Consider the following 19,180-nt stretch of genomic DNA (forward strand, 5'->3'; position numbering starts at 1 on the left):
AGGAGATCCAGAACTATTGAGAAGCTGAAATCCTATAGCAAACAAGAACGGGAAAACATTTCACTTTCAAAACTACAGCAACTGGTCTCCTCAGTTCCCAAACGCTTACAGAGTTACAGAGAGTTACAGAGAGAAGCACATATTTTTCAATAAACAATAAAATTTCTCAGTTTCAACATTTGATATGTTGTCTATGTTGTATTTTCCTTCAAAAATATGGTTCACATGATTTGCATATCATTGCATTCTATTTTTATGTACATTCTGCACAGCAACCCAACTTTTTTTTTGGAAATGGGGTTGTAGACGCATTATATTGTAACAAAACTGTTTTTTTTTCTTGAATGCATTCTTGAAAAAATAAACATTAAGAACAGATTTCTTTATCTAAATAAAAATAACAACAAGTGCGAACCTGCAGTAATAACAATAAAAAACAACAATGAAACATTCAGGGTGAGTTCAACCTTGTTAATAAGTTAATTATATCCACATTTCAATTTTGTAAATAAAAAACAACACAGAACAAATACAATCAAGCAGTAAGAACACAATTAACATGCTTTCCGCAAATCTTGCGGCACAATTCAGGGCTTTGGAGGTGCAATAAAACGGATAAACAACGACCACGTTTTACAATAACCTTAACAGATCCCTAAAATTCCAGAAAGGAGGTAGTCAGAACAGTGCATATTGTTGATATTCTGTTATAACATTCCACATTTCTTTGATGACTCCAAACAGTATTCTCCTTTAAAAGTGCAGTTTTATGAGGTTTATGAGGTTTTCAAAGTGACGAGCACTCGACCACCTCAAAAACCTCACACACTTACTGTACCCAGACTCAGAGCTGGATGATGTTGCATGGACCAGTTGAGATTTTAGAGCTGGTGCTTCTGACTACGTTCCACGCTTTACCATTCGGCCCTGAGATTCAGAATCAAACAGAAACAGACATTTAGACACTGTAAGTTTGAAGGTCCTCCGGAGCATTTGATGACTACAGCCAAGTGTGTTGAACTCTCCAGAGTGGAAGATCTTCAGTACCAGGATTGAGTACTTATGCCCCAGGGGGTCTTAAGCCCCTGCCTTGTTGCCTTCAGACTGTACAAGTGCCTTCTTAGATGGTCTGATGGTCATGGGTGGGTGAGTGGGTTGAGTGGGTGAGTGGGTGGGTGGGTGAGTGGGTGAGTGGGTGGGTGAGTGGGTGGGTGGGTGGGTGGGTTGAGTGGGTGGGTGAGTGGGTGATATGAGGTAGTCTAAACACACAATGAGTATAGACATAACTAGGAGTAGCAGCAGTATTTACAGTGTAAAGTGTGCAGTGAGGATGTCATTACAGTAGCAGTTATGATATATTGTACAGTGTATATTAACAAGAGAATGACATTCTGATTTTAAATACACATCCTCTACAGAGAACACACTCCTGCAAATTTGAAAGCACAATTACTGTTTATTTTTCCATACTAAAAAAATAAAACATAAAATGCGGCCTGTGCAAAAGTTATGGCTAATTTTGTACTGTATGTTTAATTTTTTTTTTTTACAATATGTTAAGCTCAGCAAAGAAATAGAATTAGTGTACTACAATTTGCAGAAAAATGGCATATTTAAAGCTACACCATGTAAGATTTGGATTAGCTGCACGCAAGGCATGGAAGAACATTTTGTAACGTTGGTTGTGCTTGGACTCCCACAAGTGGATGAATCTAATGATTGTGAGCACATTGAAAGAGTACCCCAATACTGTGCCGACCTCAGAAAGTTAAAAATGTACTAAAAGAGACCCAAAAGCTACAGTCAGAACACACACAACTATATTTATAAAAATACTGATAAAAATTACCATTTTTCCAAGACTGGAGATCTTCAGCACATTTCACATTCTGAGTTTTTAATGATCCATTCAATTGCATCCCATCCCTATAGAGAACAAAGAGACAACAAACAATAATCAGGTAACATCACTAGACTGAGGATTAGTGAGCAACTACATTCGGTTACGTAGTTCAAAGAGGAACGCTCAGGGCCGGGGAAGGCCTAACGGCTTGTGTGAAATTTAAAATACATGTCAAATTTTTTTGTTCATTTTTATTCAGCATGATCGTCATGCTTGTTGTATTTAATAGTCTTACTGTATCTAATACTTTCATTTCATAGTCAAATTTTGGATAGAAACAAAAAGGATTACACTCCTGAAATGCCCAACAGAAAATGATCCAGCCAGGAAATGATCCTCTCTGGTATCTAGGTTGATATGGCCAGGCTGGACTCTCCCTTTACTTAGGCCTAACGTATCTGATTAACTACCACCATAATTCATAATTATAAAGTTACAAAGGAATCAAGCAATCACTTTTTTGTTTGTTTTTTGGGTGGAACCAATTTTCTGAGGAAAAAAATGTAACTAGGTCTTCTGGAAGATACATCACTTACTGCGAATACAGGCAGCAGCCTAACCAGGTTTCAGTCAGAAGTTAGATATGGAAAAACAGCCGCAGCAGTTTTGCCAGGTTCCCTAAAAGTCACTGTAAAACTGCTACAAAGTAAAATATATGTTAATTTCTGTTACAAGCTTTAAATAAAACAATGCCTTTTACAAGCTTAAGTATGTGTGTTTAATCTAGAAATGCCAAAAAAAATGTATGTGAACTGCTGTTAGATTAGCAGGGCTTGGCGATTAAACGATAACAATAATTATCACGATATAACTTTCCTCGATAGAAATTTAAGAACTGTTCGATATAAAAGAGCATTCTCACACTTCCACGTTCTAACGACAGCCCTGGTGGCGTTTTCTACTGCAAGGAAAGCTACACTACTCTGCTATTGCACACTTCCGTGTTTTTCGACATTATTAGAGAGGGAGGGGGCGACGAGTAAAATGAGTTGCCAAATATACTTTAGCAACGTCTGAAGTTATACATTCCCTGTTTGAGTGGAGCGGCGATCTGTTCTCCTGTGGGTGTGAGTGACGAGATCAGTGGCGTAACTGTACTGGCCTTAAGTGAACTCACCTCTTTCCTAACATCCTAACCAGCTTTAGCAGCGTTAAATCACGTCTGCTCCTCTCAACTACAGCACTGTTACAGCGCTCAGTCATATTTTAGTATTACTGCATTCCCAAGCAACGAAAGTGAAAGAAACAAGCGGGTTCATACAAATTACAGCCCTGATTTAAACAAAAGTAAACTGAAGATCCTGTATGTGTGGCACTGAAGAGTGGGAGAACGCTAGCTTCCCAGGCTAGCTGTTTTTATCAGCTGGCTAACCTGAAGCAGCGCTCTGTCACTCGCACAGCACAGCGAATTGATGTTACTGTGGATCAAACAAGACAAAAAAAGCACCAATTTCAGTTTAAACGTGAAAGGAGGGCTCTGTTTGTCTGGTGTGAGAGAATCACACTGCAGTTAATGCTTTTACACAGCGAGCGTCAGATATTTTGCAGCTCACCCCTTAAACTACTATGATGGAATAGAGAAATCCAGTTATCTGCTAGCTGGTGTTTGAATACTGGGATAAGCTCTGACTTGGTTGTGGTAGGAGTGATGGCAGTAAGGCGGCGTGATCCATCACTGACCTACTGAGCCGGCTAATGTTTGCTGTTCGTATTAAGATGACGTTGTTGAGCACTTGTAACCAGATAGCCTAGCACTCATCACCAGACAGCTAAAATAATCAGTTTTCTTTCTAAAATTATGACTTTTACAAAAATTACGGCCAATCAGAAACGTCCTCCCACCATCCGCTGACAGATTTGTGAAATGTTCCATTGTTTGGTGAGTGTTTGTCATGTTCTGACCATAAAGGATAGCTTAAAACAGCAATTTATCACTCAGGAGCAAAAATCAGCCTTCAAACTTAAAAGAGATAATGATTTGACAATTATCGTGATATGTATCGATATGGACTGATACATTTTTTATTGTCATAACATTTTTGGCCATATCGCCCAGCCCTAGCACTAACATACTACTAGAATCTCATAGGGACGCTAACAGAAATTAGAATTATTATAGGGCATTATCATGTGTTTTTCTCATTTTTGACCAAGTTTTGACACTTAAGGCCTGAACCAAAGGCCTAGTCACAGTTCACCACTCATTTAGTGTACAAATAAAAAACAGTTGGGCTAAAAATCTAATGTATAAAATTTATGCATTTTGCTAATACGTAACACCAATTTGCACTGCACAATCTACAGATCTAAATCACTACACATTTACTTCACAATATGTTGAGCTGTTAACTAAACCAAACAGACTTATTCTGACACTATATGAAATATTGTTCTATGTAAAAATGGACAAAAGTACAGGTAAAATTCATGCTTAAAGATTGCTACTGTTAATGTTGTTAGCAATCTGATGCACTGCTGTTTATACTTGTCCTCTCTCTACATTAGCATTAGCAGTGTCCACTTGTTTCACACCTTCAAACTGTCATAGCATAGAGACCCCACCTATTGGTAATCCAAATTAGTAATCCAAGGTAACTGTAAATAAATTAAAGCACTTTACCACACAAATGAATGTTTTTCACGAGAGATATAAGTGTAGATTAATGTCCATGACTCGAATTAACTGGTGCTGCTGAAACAAGTGTTGATGGTAAAAACTGGGAGAGCAAAATTCAAGTGACAAGTGTTGGAGTGACTTAAAGACCCAGGCCCAATCCCATTTCTTATTTTTAACCCTACCCCTTGTTTTCGAGTGTCTCCTTGCCCCTTGGAACTGAGTTACAAGGGGCAGAGGTTGAAATCTTGCCCTACAAAATTGGACCCTCAAATAAAAAGAGCATTACTTCATTAACAGCTACTAGCGCTGCTCTGTAGGCGACCCTGCCAGTCTGCAGTGACAGCAGAGGAGGGTAAAGTTCAGCTCCTCACTGCTGGGCTTTAGTTACATTTAGGGAATCACATACCTTTAAAGAGGGGGGAGGATAATTACTTATTATTGCCCACTGCTAATTCTTTGGTGATACAAAGCTGAAGTCAGATATTCGCCAGCTTCTCGTTTGAATTCTCCCGTTCCACCTTAAATGGAGCAGTTACATTCTGGCACTTCAGGCCTCAGTACTGTGGGACTATTTAAGGTGGAATGGGAAATGTAGCTAGCTAACTATCAAAACATTAGCACGCTACTAGCGATTTTTATGCTTGTTATGAAGAAAAGGATCATAATACATTGAAATGATATTAAACCAAGATAATAAAATGGTTATTGTAATTTTTGACAGAGAAAATTATTCTTTTTTTTTATCATAACTCTCTGTTTGGAGTGTCTCTGAAAAACCTCAGTTTGGAGGGCCATGTAGTCCTAACACTTCGCCCTACCCTTCTACTTCAACAAAAATCAGGACACCCTACCCCTAGTAGTGAACGCACAAAACAGAGGGGTAGGACTAAGTGGTAGGGGCGAAATGGGATTGGGCCCAAATCGAACCAGTTTTGGATTGCTTGGGATTGTAGCTTTTTGGCTAACAATAGCTTAGTTAGCAGACCATACATGCCACACACTACAGGCCTGGTTCCAGCTATCAGATGTTAGAATGACACTTCTTAGTGAGCTCCCACACCACCAATCAGTGAGCCCCTCTAAAATATAAGTGCATGGAATGTGTTTATTCGCCCGTTCAGACATGGAATAGAAATTCGACATGTGGAAATTTAGAAACACCATCATCATTTTCAAACACAGCTGTACACCTTAGTCTTATACAGTCTCACAGCTCCAGTTTAAAACTATAGAAGCCAGCCAAACACGTCTTAGCTAATCAAATACATTTGGGTTAAAGGGAGAGTTGTGCAAATTTGATTTTTCGCCAAACTATTCCTTTGAAAGTGAATGGCCATTGACTCAAACATGTAAGAATGACGTAACTGTCTGCCAAATATCAGGAATTTCCTTTGGCTTCTACCAAAAAATGAAAGTTTTCTTCAGAATTAGTGCAACTGTCATTTGTATCTTCTACCTTTTCGATTTTCAGAGAATTGTCAAAACACTGTTTTCACGTTGAGAAGACATTGTTTCTTGGGGACTGAAGAGAGTAACCCAGTTGGGATAGTTGCTGTCTGTTAAAAGTTCCTGTTTCAGAAACTGATCTGGCAGTCCCAAAGTGTGTGAATAAATACTCCAGCAGTTAAGAATAAAAAGATATACCTACACCGATCAGGCAGAACATTATGACCACCTCCTTGTTTCTACGCTCATTGTCCATTTTATCAGCTCCACTTACTATATAGGTGCACTTTGTAGTTCTACAGTTACAGACTGTAGTCCATCTGTTTCTCTGCATACTTTGTTAGCCCCCTTTTACCCTGTTCTTCAGTGGTCAGGACCCCCATGGACCCTCACAGAGCAGGTACTATTTGGGTGGTGGATCATTCTCAGCACTGCAGTAACACTGACGTGATGGTTGTGCGTTAGTGTGTGTTGTGCTGGTACGAGTGGATCAGACACAGCAGATGCTCTTTTTATACGTCTAAATTGCTCCTCCGGCTGTTTATTAGTACCACTTTTCCAGCCTTATGTTGCCCCATTCCAACTTTTTTGAGATGTGTTGCTGCCATCAAGTTATAAATGAGTTATTATTTTTCATGAGATGGTAAAATGTCTCACTTTCAACATCTGATATGTGTTCTATGTTCTATTGTGAATAAAATATGGGTCCGTGAGATTTGCAAATCATTGCGTTCTGTCTTTATTTACATTTATTTACATTTTACACAGCGTCCCTACTTTTTTGGAAGGTTGTATTTCAGTATCTATTGTAAATGATTCTACACTGATAAATGACATAAAATGCTGAAAAAATGTCTTTTCAAACGCTTGAAAAATCACCAAAATCCATGGGAAAATGAAATATAATACAGTTTTGTATGAGTAATAATTTACTTCATTCTCGGATAAACCACACAGGCTTGCTGATCCCTGGATGGCTTTGTGAACGGCATAATGTTTTGATCTATTTTTATTATAGGTGCTCTTGATTTTGAGTGTTTATGCTCACACTCTGAACACAAATGACATGATTTCCCAATAAAGAAAACACATATGCCTAAAAATACCCAGCCATAAAAGCTGACTTTCTGTGCTTTTACTACATATATGTTGATTCAGCTTTTATGACGTATACCGTATTTCGAAATCTCACCATGTCAATATTTTTGGAGGACACTCTGGAACTCCTTCAAGAGTTGTTTACTGAGTAAATTCCTCTGTTGTGGCAATTTTCTAATTGTGTCATCCAGGCAAATGAGGACTATTTTCGAGCTTCCTCTTTATCCGCTGACCAAGTCTCAACTTTCAGCAAGACTTCATTTTGCCATGCTGTCACATGTTGGAGTGGATATTCCAGTGAATGATGAAAGTCAGCTCAGTGACTACTGACAAACAACCTGAAGAGCCCATCCTGGCTGAGAACTATGAAACCAGCCTTCAAATGTGGCCTACACTGTGTGCAGGCATTAAGCCTAAGTTGCTCCAAAAGCACCACAACAATCTTATCTCTGCATTCCCCTTTACCCCAGTGGCATACTGGTAATTGAGAATATATTCCCAAACCACCTTGTTGGAGGACTTCGTTGGAAAGGTGAATTCTTTCATTTGTTCATTTCAACTCCAGAAAGGCTAAAGGGGGTCAGCTGAACCTGCTAGAGTGGTGATTTTAGGCATTTTATCAATAAAAAACATTTAATTCCTTGATAGTCCACATAGTGGTTGGTATAGTGTAGTGGGTAACACTTCTGCCATCTATGCTGTAGACCCCCTCTGTAGACTGGGGTTCAATCCCTGCCTGAGTAAACACCCTACACTATACCAATAAGAGTCCTTGGGCAAGACTCCTAACACTACCATCGCTTATCTGTGTAAAATGATCACATTGTAAGTCGAGTGTCTGCCACAGTGCCATACTCCTCAAGAATCTTGTTTGGGAGCATCACAAATGTTATTTCTAAATTTCTTGGTCAGACATCCTGAAAAAAATAACATAACTATACATATAAATATTTGCAGAGGGGAATAATGATTTCATGTACATGTCTGTAATTTTTCGCTCATTTTTATGTAATAAAATCATGCTTGTACTTAAAGGAGTGCTATATGATTCAGAAGAACAATTGTTGATATTTGAACTCAACAGCAAAACAAACACAGCCCTCCCTTCAGTGCTCCTTTAGAAGTTCCACCACTCGTGGGCGCGTACTGCCGAGGCCAACGCGCTTTTTTTTTCAGATCTTTGTGGCCATAAAACTCTCCGCAAACCTTGTACGGACAAATAACATTTTAACACATGCAAATCTGGGTTAGTTTAGCACCAACAACAGAAATTTGCATATCGATGAGGTGGTTTTCTTCTGAATGTTTTGACTGAACTGTACTATATTCTGATAATACAGAGATTTATCACAGATTAAAACCTGACAATCACGACTCTTTAAAGAGGCTCTGTGACTCTTATGATTCATGGAAACTGGACGGCTGGTCATTTTTTGCAATTCAATGTCCTAATGCTTAAGTGAAAAACCTTGGGGCTATTTTTGAATTGTAAAAGTTGTAAAAAGCAGGTATTTTCATTTAAGAAACATCAATATATTAAAAGCTCTTCTTTTGCTTTCAGATCTGAAAAAGGTGATTCATGTGTTTGTGATATTGTGATGACTGCAATTCACTACAGGTCTCCAGTTCATCTAGTTCAGAATGCTGCTGCATGGCTACATAAAGCGGAAATCATTTCACCCATTGGCTTCCTGTACATCTTAGAGTCCAGTACAAGATGTTAATGTTTGTTTTTAACGCTCTTAATAACCAGGCTCCCTCTTACATCATCGGCCTACTCAATCAACACTGTACCCACAGAAAAACACTACTAAAAGCTTTCATCTCTGAGACAGAGGAGAAAATCAAGCTCCACTCTTGCTTCACACATGAAAATTTCCCACAGGTGTTTCTGTCCATCCTTCCACTGTGAGAAGACGACTCAGCGCTATCGGTCTGAAAGAATGTGCAGCTGTCAAGAAGAACCTCACTGAGAAAAGGAAATAGATTAAAGAAGCTGCTTGTGTCCTCAGAACAATGGACTGGCCACCCCAGAGTCCAGACCTCTACATCAATGAATGTGTTTGGGATTACTTGGATTTTGGGAAGAATAAAATGCAACCAACTTCTAAGACTGAACTTCGGAGGTGTGGAAAAACATCCCTGCAGATTTCTTTGAAAAATTAAAAACAAGCCTCCTGAAAAAAATGAAAGCTGTGATAATGGCAAAGGATGGATGATAAAGAACAGATATTATATTATGTTTCTGAAGCTTCTGTGTAATTTTCTGTTACTTTTATATTTCGCTGCTGTCAGAAGAAAACCTCTCCATTTTGTCATTTTTCAGTTTTTGACATAATTTGAAAGCACCTGTTGCTCTTTACAATGTATGTAAATTTCATGATGAATGGACCAAAAGAAACAGCTCAAAATTACTTGGGAAAAAAGTCTGGTTCTTTTGACTTACATTAAAAGTAAAGTAGGTTTTTTCCTTCTCCTGTAAAGTCACCATTTTGGAGGGAGATACAAGGTTTTCTTCCGACAACAGCGATACACGTGTACACATACATACATATATATATATATATATATATATATATATATATATATATATATATATATATATATATATATTCCTGATGCTGAAAAATGATCAGCCAGTACATAATATTAATAACATAACATTAACGTACATTACATAAATGAAGGGTGGTCTCTGACTTTTGCACTGCTCCTCATCCCAAGTCCAAACTGAAAACCTACTTTTACTCAGCAGCATATGGAAATACCATTCCGCATGTCTTTATTTGTTATGTACACTATATGGACAAAAGTACTGGGACACACCTTTTTAATTATTGAGTCCAGGTGTTCCAGCCACACCCATTGCCGGTGGATAAAATTAAGCACACAGCCTCGCAGTCTCGCTATATAAACACTGGCAGTAGAAAGGGTCGTACTGATGAGCTCAGTGACTTTAAACATTGCACTGTCATAGGATGCCACAAGTCAGTTTGTGAAATTTCTGTCCTGCTAAATCTGCCCCTATGAAATAGAAGCATCTAGGAGCAACAACAGCTCAGCCACAAAGCGACAGACCACACAAACTCACTGAGTGGAGTCACTGAGTGCTGAAGCACACAGTGCCTATCCTCTGTTGAATCACTCACTAAAGAGTTCCAAATTGCTGGTCAACTGTAAATGCTATTATTGCAAGGGGTGGGGTAAATCACTCCACCACCGGACTCTGGAGCAGTGGAAACGCATTCTGTGGAGTGACGAATCGCGCTTCTCTATCTGTCAGTCTGATGGACGAGTCTGGGTTTAGTGAATGCCAGGAGAACGTTACCTGCCTGACTGGATTGTGCCAACTGTGGTGGAGGAGGGATGATGCTATGGGGTTGTTTTTCAGGGGTTGTCTTTGACCCCATAGTTCCAGTGAAAGGAAATCTTAATGCTTCAGCAGACCAAGACATTCTGGACAATTCTATGCTTCCAACTTTGTGGGAACCTTTCCTGTTCCAGCATGACTGAGCCCCAGTGCACAAAGCAAGGTCCATAAAGGCATGACTGGGTGAGTTTGGTGTGGAAGAACTTCACTGGCCCTCACAGAGCCCTGACCTCAACCCCATCAATCACCTTTGGGATGTACTAGAAGAGAGATTGTGAGCCAGGAACACTCGTCCAACATCAGTGTCTGACCTCATAATTGCTCTTCTGGATGAATGGGCACAAATTCCCACAGACACTCTCCAAAATCTAGTAGAAAGCTTCCCAGAAGAGCCTATGGGTTTAGAATGGGACGGCATAAAAGCTCCTGTGGGTATAACGTGTAGGTGTCCCAATACTATTGTCCATATAGTATATATGTTTTTTTGTGTATGAGACAAGTTGTTTTATGGCTGTAGAGTGACTAGAGTGACTTCAGTGGTGACAGTTTACTTGCTTACTTACTTACTAACATAGAAAGCAGAGATCAAGTACCTTTCTTGCGTTAGCTGACATACTAAGAGCCATGAGTCCCTCAAGGTAGCTGCTCAGACTGACTCCTTTCACCGTGATAATGGCCTCCTGGGTTAATATCGTGCTGTTGGGAAGAAGCATGTTATAAGGTGTTTGGTCATCACATAATAAGCACAGTAACAAACCAAACGATATACTGCATCAATACAAAATAACAGTAAGATATAATTGACTTTTCCACTCACACGTCTGGGTTTTCTGGATGTGGCCTGTAAACTAGTCTCTCGTCAACAGATACTAAGTTTGTGAGGGTTATCTAAGAAAGAAAGGCATATGAAATTCTTTATTATATTCCACAGAAGCTTCTCCATATCACCCTATCAAAATATTACAAAAGTTACTCATTTGCATACAACAAATATATAATAAACAACATGTAAGTCAATTATTATTTGACTTGAATTTTATAGCAATACTCACATTTGTCGAGCAAAGCTCCATTTTTTTTTCTTGAGGATCAACGATTGAATGCTCTTTCACATAGGTGATGGTTCGATTCGTCCCCAAAATCTAATGAAAGAAAATTTATTTTCATTTTAGCGTTACTTTTGAATTCATTGGCTACGTTCATATTACCAGGTTGAAGTGGCACAAATCTGATTTTCTGCCCTAATGTGACTCAGATCTGATGTTTTCAAGGCTGTGTGGACAGAAATCTGATCTTTTCAAATCTGACCTGAGTCACTTTCATATGTGGTCCTAGATCGGATACGTATTCAATTTCGGCAATTACTTCTGCAAATAACAAACAGCATGGTAAATTTGGTTTTGTATTGGACATTCACTGGATATTTGACTTTTCCTCCTCAATTTCTCAATAAATATACGTCCAAACAATTACGAAACCTGCATTTTCTCAGTTCTGAGAGACACAGAATAAACTACTTTCAATGTTAGCCATTAGTTCGCTTAATATACTGTTTCAGAAATGCAGATCATAACGCTTTAGTCATTAAAGGACTGACTTAACAGTGCAAAACATTTACCATTTACCCTTTTCAGTAAACAGATTAACTTCTGGAAAATCCCACTGATTTCACAAAATTTCTCAATAATTAAATGATTTAGATGGAAATAAAGAGAGAAAGAGTGGGTTTATGTGAGCCGCTCCATGGCGGTGATAGGAACCCGAGGTCTAAAAAGTTTATTGCATCTAAAAGCTCCTCCACAGAAAGTTATTACATGAAATGGTTATGAATACCCTGCCTGATGCCTGAGACACTGTTTTACAGTAGTTTTGAGATCAGCTTTTGAACTAAAACCATTTTTTTAAATGCATTCATGGTGCAGGGTAGACAAAATAGTGACCAATGAAAACATTCAGATTTATAATTATTTTACAGTTATAAACATTATATATAAAAGCTCATATAGGTTTACTATCCATTTTGGGTAGTAAACAAAATGGCTATATATGTATATGTATATATGTTGTAGCCATCTGGTTTCTATCACCACCGCTGTCGAAATCTAAATGAGTACGTTTCTCTACAGTGAAACTCTCACACCAAACCACTCTGAATGACTGCTTACAAGGCAATGATCAAATTATGCAGAAATTCTGAAAAATCGGTGGAATTTCCCTTCATGCCTACTACAAATCCCAGTTTAGGGAAGCCACTTTCTTTACTTCAAGTGAGTTGATGTGATTTTTGCCTACTTTTAGCTAAACACAGAGAAATTATATCAATTAAAGATGTCAATGTTATGCACTTTTTAGACGGACATTATGACCACCTCCCTGTTTCTATGCTCATTGACCATTTTTGCACTTTGGAGTTCTACAGTTACAGACTGTAGTCCATCTGTTTCTCTGCATACTTTGTTAGCCCCCTTTTACCCTGTTCTTCAGTGGTCAGGACCCCCATGGATCCTCACAGAGCAGGTACTATCTGGGTGGTGGATCATTCTCAGCACCGCAGTAACACAGTGACACTGAGGTGTTTAAAAACACACCACCACCACATCAGTGTTACTGCAGTGCTGAGAATGATCCACCACCCAAATTGTACCTGCTCTGTGAGGGTCTATGGGGGTCCTGACCACTGAAGAACAGGGTAAAAGGGGGCTAACAAAGTATGCAGAGAAACAGATGGACTACAGTCTGTAACTGTAGAACTACAAAGTGCACCTATATAGTAAGTGGAGCAAGGAGGTGGTCATAATGTTATGCCTGATTGGTGTATATGGGTGCTATACATGACATCCCTGCTGTCATGGTGAGCAGTCTAGCCTACTAACCGCTCTGACAACACCTGGCAGACCCCACTCAGTGCTCAGGAGCCGATGGCTGTGTAGACGGCCATTTTTGTCCAAATTCCTGTCCAGGACGTCCACTCCCACTACGCTGGGGTTCATCGGATTGGGGTACTTTCTCATTGCTGCTTTGATCACCGTCTCCCAGGGGTAACTATGAAAGAAGAGGAGAAGGGCAGATTTAAAGGGAATTCAGAGTGGTTTGGTGTGAAACGCTTCGTTCTAGAGAAACTCACATAGTCAGAATTGTTCACAGTGGTGGTGATGGGAACCAGACTCTTTGAGTTTAATGCTTTGTAAAGTTCCCTCACAGAAAGCTATTACATGAATGGTGATGAATACATGACTGACGCCTAAGACATTGTTTTCCAATAGTTTTGAGAGCCTAAAATGTATTATTTATGGCGGAGGAATACATGCAGGACGTTCTGAGGCAACAAAGTCCCCAAAGAAAACTTTTTTGTTTTCATTTTTTCATTTATCACTATTTTGCCATGATCAACATTACATATCGCTGTTGTCGGAACAAAACCTTGTATCTCCAAAATGCTAAATTTACAAGAGAAGAAAAACCTTCTCTACTTTTAATGTACGTCAATGGAACCAGACTTTTTTCCAATCCATTCTGGGCCATTTCTTTTGGTTCATTCATCATGAAATGTGCACACAATGTAAAAGACAACAGGTATTTTCAAACCATGTCAAAAACTGAAAAACTACCAAAATGGAGATACAAGGTTTTCTCCCGACAGCAGCGACAGAAAAACATGGAAGTAGGTCCACTTGTGGTTTTGTACAGTAAATAAAATGGCTATATTTGTGTTGTAGACACTGTGACGCCTGGTTTTTATCACCACTATCATCACCATTTATCACCGTAAAGAAACCTGAGTCAGTACGTTTTTTTTATAATGAACTATTTTAAATCAAACCACTCTGAATGACCTTATTTACACCACAGCCACTGAATTATGGAGAATTTTTGAAAAATAAGTAGAGTTCCCCCTTAAGCTTCAGTGGCAAAATGAAACTACAGTATTTTGCTTTGGCAAAGATTAAAGGAAGTTATGGCCTGGAGAGGCAAATTAGGCCCCAGCAATGAATACGACATGTTAATGCAAAATGGGAAGTAACAGTGGAAAGCTCTTACACAAGAGGCTTGTTTTTAGACCCGGTTTTATCATTATGACATTTCCTAGAGAGCATGGAAGTGATGAAATAAGTCATGACACAGCGGAAAATGACAGAAAGTCACTGACAATCACTGAGAATCGCAGTTCACTCTACTCTTCATTGGCCACTATGCACATTTCATACCAAGAAGCAGACTCTGAATGAAACATCACAGACGGCCGATTTCATATTCCCATAAACACCAAAAACCTTATCACCAAACTATCATAAAACAACGTCCAGACGTCATACAGTGTATTTATCCCCATTTCACGTTATGACTTTCAGTGAGGGAGCTTTTAGCCTTTTCAACTCCTTGGGACCACCAGTGGTTCCAAAACGCACTTCGTCATATTCTTCATAACTTTCATATTTCATAAGCTACATTCAAAAGGTGGGGGTCGTATGAGAGCTGTAACTGTCTTCTTTCCAGTCAAATAGATGGGTGATGTAATTTTAAACCCTTATAATAAAAGAAGCTGAACTCAGTTTTTTGTCTACTGAAAGTTGATCTATTTTTCCACAAATCTGGGCTATAAACTATAAACAGATGGCATCTCTTTTCAATGATCTGCTCTGTAAAAATGATTTTTATAAAATAATACAAAGAGCGTCTAAGATTTTTGGCTTTCAGCAGTAAATTGTAAGAATATAGGAATATGTGTGATCATAAAACACATGTTCTGTTCATTTGAGGGGAACTTTTACAAAAAAATAAATAAATAAATATAACAAAAATGTACATTTATTTCATGCAGTTGCTGAATAATTCGCCTGACGATTTAAGCAATGTAAACTCAGATGGACAAACCAAAATATACCCTGGAGAATAAGAGGTTAAAGGCGTGAGGCTCCTCTGGTTCCCATCACCACCACTGTGAACAACTCAGACTCGTCAAGTTTCACAGCAAACCTCTCTGAATGACTCCGTTTACACCCTAAACATATAATTATGCACACTTTCTTGAAAAGCCGGCGGATTTCCCTCTTTAAGAACCTCTCAGTAGATATGTGGCCTACATACATGACTCTGTCTGCACAGAAAGACCGTCAGCTCCACATAAACGATCAGCGCAGCTGCTCATGTCTCTTTATCGTCTATTCACCGGCTGTCTGCGCTCTGAGGCGAAGAGCCGTTTCACCAACACCCTCACCAGCGCTGCTACCTGAATACATGCTCCGTGCTCCAGAGCTTCATGTCTGCCCGGCTTTGGCTGTTCCCTTTCCCAGAAAGCGAGTCAGAATATAAAAAGCAAAGGAATAAATCCAAAAATTCGCTGTTTTCTCTCGTTGCCGGCCGGTAGCATCTTCTCCAAGGCTTTCCTCCGCTGTAGCGGAATCCTCCCTCGATCCAGCGACGCCAGCCAATCGCGATCCAGCTCCGAGCTGATGACGGTCCTCGGCGACTTGATGAGGATCAATTGTCCGTCGAAAATGCGCACTCTTACAACAGAAGTAGAGCCGATTACTTTCCATTTTACCCTGTTCTTCAGTGGTCAGGACCCCCATAGACCCTCACAGAGCAGGTACTGTTTGTGTGGTGGATCATTCTCAGTACTGCAGTAACACTGACGTGGTGGTGGTGTGTTAGTGTGTGTTGCGCTGGTGTGAGTGGATCAGACACAGCAGTGCTTCTGGAGTTTTTAAACAACTCAGTGTCACTGCTGGACTACGGAGCCCCGCTGGTGACATCCTGTATAAACAAAAATAATGCGTGGCCACGACTTAGTAAGGCTTGGGAATGAGATGGTTAAATCGTGGCCATGACTTAGTAAAGCGTGGGAACGAGATCCTAATGTGTGGCCACAACTTAGTAAGCCATGATCTCGTTCCCACGCCTTACAAAGTCATGACCACGACTTAATCATCTCATTCCCATGCCTTACTAAGTCGTGGCCACAATTTGGATCTCGTTCCCACACATTAATAAGCCACGCATTATTTTTATTTACACAGGATGTCATCATCAGGGCTCCGTACAAAAACATTTGTAGTCTCTTAAAAAATGTTTCACCTTCAAAATCCATCATCAGAAAGGCGGTTTTCACGTCTTCAAACCAGGAAGTCTCGTTCTAGAAACTACTGATGTAAGATTTAAGTAGGCATGTTTACAAAAGATGCAGCGATGGTCAGTTATTTTTCATTGTGGCTGGAGAATCCAAAGAGGTCAGACATCAGATAAGGCTTGGGAATGTCTCAGCTGCTCAACAGCTACCAATAAAGTGCAGACAATTATATAGACATTGTACAACCTGTGCTTATTAGCAATACTCAATAAAGAAACATATCGTACATTAAAAATGGTACATTCGGTATGGTATATTGCCCAAGCCATTCATAAAACTCATCAATTAAACATTAGCTATGTTAATACCATATACCAATATGTTAACTGGTATGTTGGTACCGTCCGGCAGAAGAAAACAGTTTCTAGAAAAATGAATTTACTCTATTATTTTCCAGTGAGACGCTAAACAGGGAACTAACCCTCTACTGTATGATGTTGCCTCAGGGTAACAAACCCATTTTGACTTTCCAGTGACACAATGCATATTTAATAACAGTGAAAGAGTTAATAATGAAGGAAAGACTTAGCAAGAACCAATAAAATGGCTATACTTGTTCACCATATGTCATTTTTGATTGGCATCTTTAAACCTTTTTCAGGCAGGATACAGCTTATGGACGATGCATGTAATCGACAGGTTCCTACAGGAGAGCAATTTTGCATCATTTTTCATTCATGCAAAAACCTGGTCCACATCTATTGGATGGTGAAATTCATTTGTAAACATTCTGAATCATACAAATGATTTTATGCTATAAGAAATTGCTTATGTATATGTATGTTGCCTAGAAGTAACACTAGGCAATGAATATAGCCGGTAACAAGTGAATATAAGCCTGTCATGATCATGACATTTTAGCTGACGGTTTACTGTTGTGTAAATAATGGCGATTAATGATTCAACTGTCTTGTTCGTCTGATGCGTAATAAAATATTAGCCAAAAGTGGCCAAATTGACTGATTAGCTATCTCGCTTCCTAGCAATGTATGTAGTTGCTAACACTCAGTGTACAGTCACACAACACTGTATACACTTACATAGAATTAGGTGTGTATACAGTGTTGTGAGTCGCGCAAGGTTTTTTATTTAAAAAACTTATATGTGGATATAATTAATTTATTAAGAAGGTTGAACTCACCCTGAATGTTTCATTGTTTTTTTTATTGTTATTACTGCAGATTCACACTCGTTGTTATTTTTATTTAGATAAAGAAATCTGTTCTCAATGTTTATTTTTTCAAGAATGACTTCTAGAAAAAAAAATAGTTTTGTTACAATATAATTCTTCTACAACCCTGTTTCCAAAAAAGTTGGGATGCAGTGTAGAATGTAAATAAAAATAGAATGCAATGATATGCAAACCATATTTTTAAAGGAAAATACTACAAAGACAACATATCAAATGTTGAAACTGAGAAACTGTATTGTTTATTGAAAAATATATGCCTCTCTCTGTAACTCTCTGTAACTCTAAGCATTTGGGAAGCATTGGGAGACCAGTTGCTGTAGTTTTGAAAGTGAAATATTTTCCCGTTCTTGTTTGCTATAGGATTTCAGCTTCTCAGTAGTTCTGGATCTCCCTTGTCATATTTTTCATTTGACAGGACACTTTTCCACTTCCCCTCAGTCCATTTTAAATGAGCTCGGGCCCAGAGAAGGCGGCAGCATTTCGGGATCCATTTCATATACGTTTTTCTTGTTTGCGTTTCAGAGTTTTAACTTGCATTTGTGGATGCAGCGACAAACTGTCTTCACAGACAGTGGTTTTCAGAAGTCCATCTGAGCCCATGCAGTGATTTCCAATAGAGAATCATGTCTGTTTTTAACGCTGGTTTTTGGTCTTGTCCCTTGCATACAGAGATTTCTCCAGATTCTCTGAATCTTCTAATGTGATTATGTACAGTAGATGATGAAAAACAAAAGTTCTTTGCTATTTTACGTTTAGAAACGTTGTTCTTGAATTGTTGCACTATTTGTTCATTCACACTGCCCTCCAAACATGTTAGAGCATTGAGGTTTTTTTTTTGTTTTCATAAAACCCATGACATGTCTCAACCAATGTATTTGTCTTTTATTAACATTTAGTTGCCTCAGTCCGACGCATCCAATTCCCATTTCACTTGTTGCAGCATAAAATAATTTATGTGGAAAATATTGCAGTCATCTTAAATAATCATGATCAACTGTAATAATTGTGATTAGACAATTACGTAATGATTGTGACAGGCCTACAAGTGTCACATGTGCCATTATTCTTTTTATTCAGAATTATTTTTGCGTTTTTGTTTAGAAAACCTATTTTTGGTATTAAGTCTGAATATAATATTAGTGGCTAGGGGTCCCTAAACAGCTCCTTAAAGCTCCCCAAGCTCCCCTAAAGCTCCTCAGTCCACATTTTTATGCCTACAACAATCAGCCATAACATTAAAACCACCACACTGTATCTATCATTGAAGCACAAGTGGACCGTCTGAGGGACCTGAGGGCCGGAGTGTAGAAGTCCTCATCCATTGCCGTCTAACAAAGGGTTAACCAGCCCAGAGGCAAACTGTAAACAAGCACCATGACCTCATGTTGGGAGATTCTGCACGGGAAATTACATTCTCCCGCGCGCAT

At 38.9% G+C, this 19,180-nt stretch overlaps 1 protein-coding gene across 1 annotated transcript; it reads right to left on the reverse strand.

The window, feature by feature from the left end:
* Positions 1-359: 359 nt before the first annotated feature.
* On the reverse strand, positions 360-15,830 carry prelid3a (PRELI domain containing 3A). The gene is made up of 7 exons (XM_036579800.1): positions 15,662-15,830; positions 13,308-13,476; positions 11,487-11,576; positions 11,252-11,322; positions 11,028-11,130; positions 1,850-1,926; positions 360-927 (listed from the first exon to the last, which is right to left on the reverse strand). The coding sequence occupies exons 1-6, from the start codon at positions 15,691-15,693 to the stop codon at positions 1,873-1,875; spliced, it is 519 nt and encodes a 172-aa protein (XP_036435693.1). The 5' UTR covers positions 15,694-15,830; the 3' UTR covers positions 360-927; positions 1,850-1,872.
* Between the last annotated feature and the right edge of the window lie 3,350 nt (positions 15,831-19,180).

The sequence above is a fragment of the Colossoma macropomum genome, unplaced genomic scaffold (genome assembly GCF_904425465.1).
Source record: "Colossoma macropomum unplaced genomic scaffold, Colossoma_macropomum, whole genome shotgun sequence".
NCBI classification, from domain to species: Eukaryota; Metazoa; Chordata; class Actinopteri; order Characiformes; family Serrasalmidae; genus Colossoma; species Colossoma macropomum.

Excerpts from the sequence above, each read along its gene's own strand:
- prelid3a (XM_036579800.1), bottom strand. The coding sequence starts at position 15,693 with ATGAAGCTCTGGAGCACGGAGCATGTATTCAG. Across the intron at positions 13,477-15,661 it reads AGCACGGAGCATGTATTCAG|TTACCCCTGGGAGACGGTGA; the intron begins GTAGCAGCGCTG and ends CTTCTTTCATAG. Across the intron at positions 11,323-11,486 it reads TGGAGCTTTGCTCGACAAAT|ATAACCCTCACAAACTTAGT; the intron begins GTGAGTATTGCT and ends TTTCTTTCTTAG.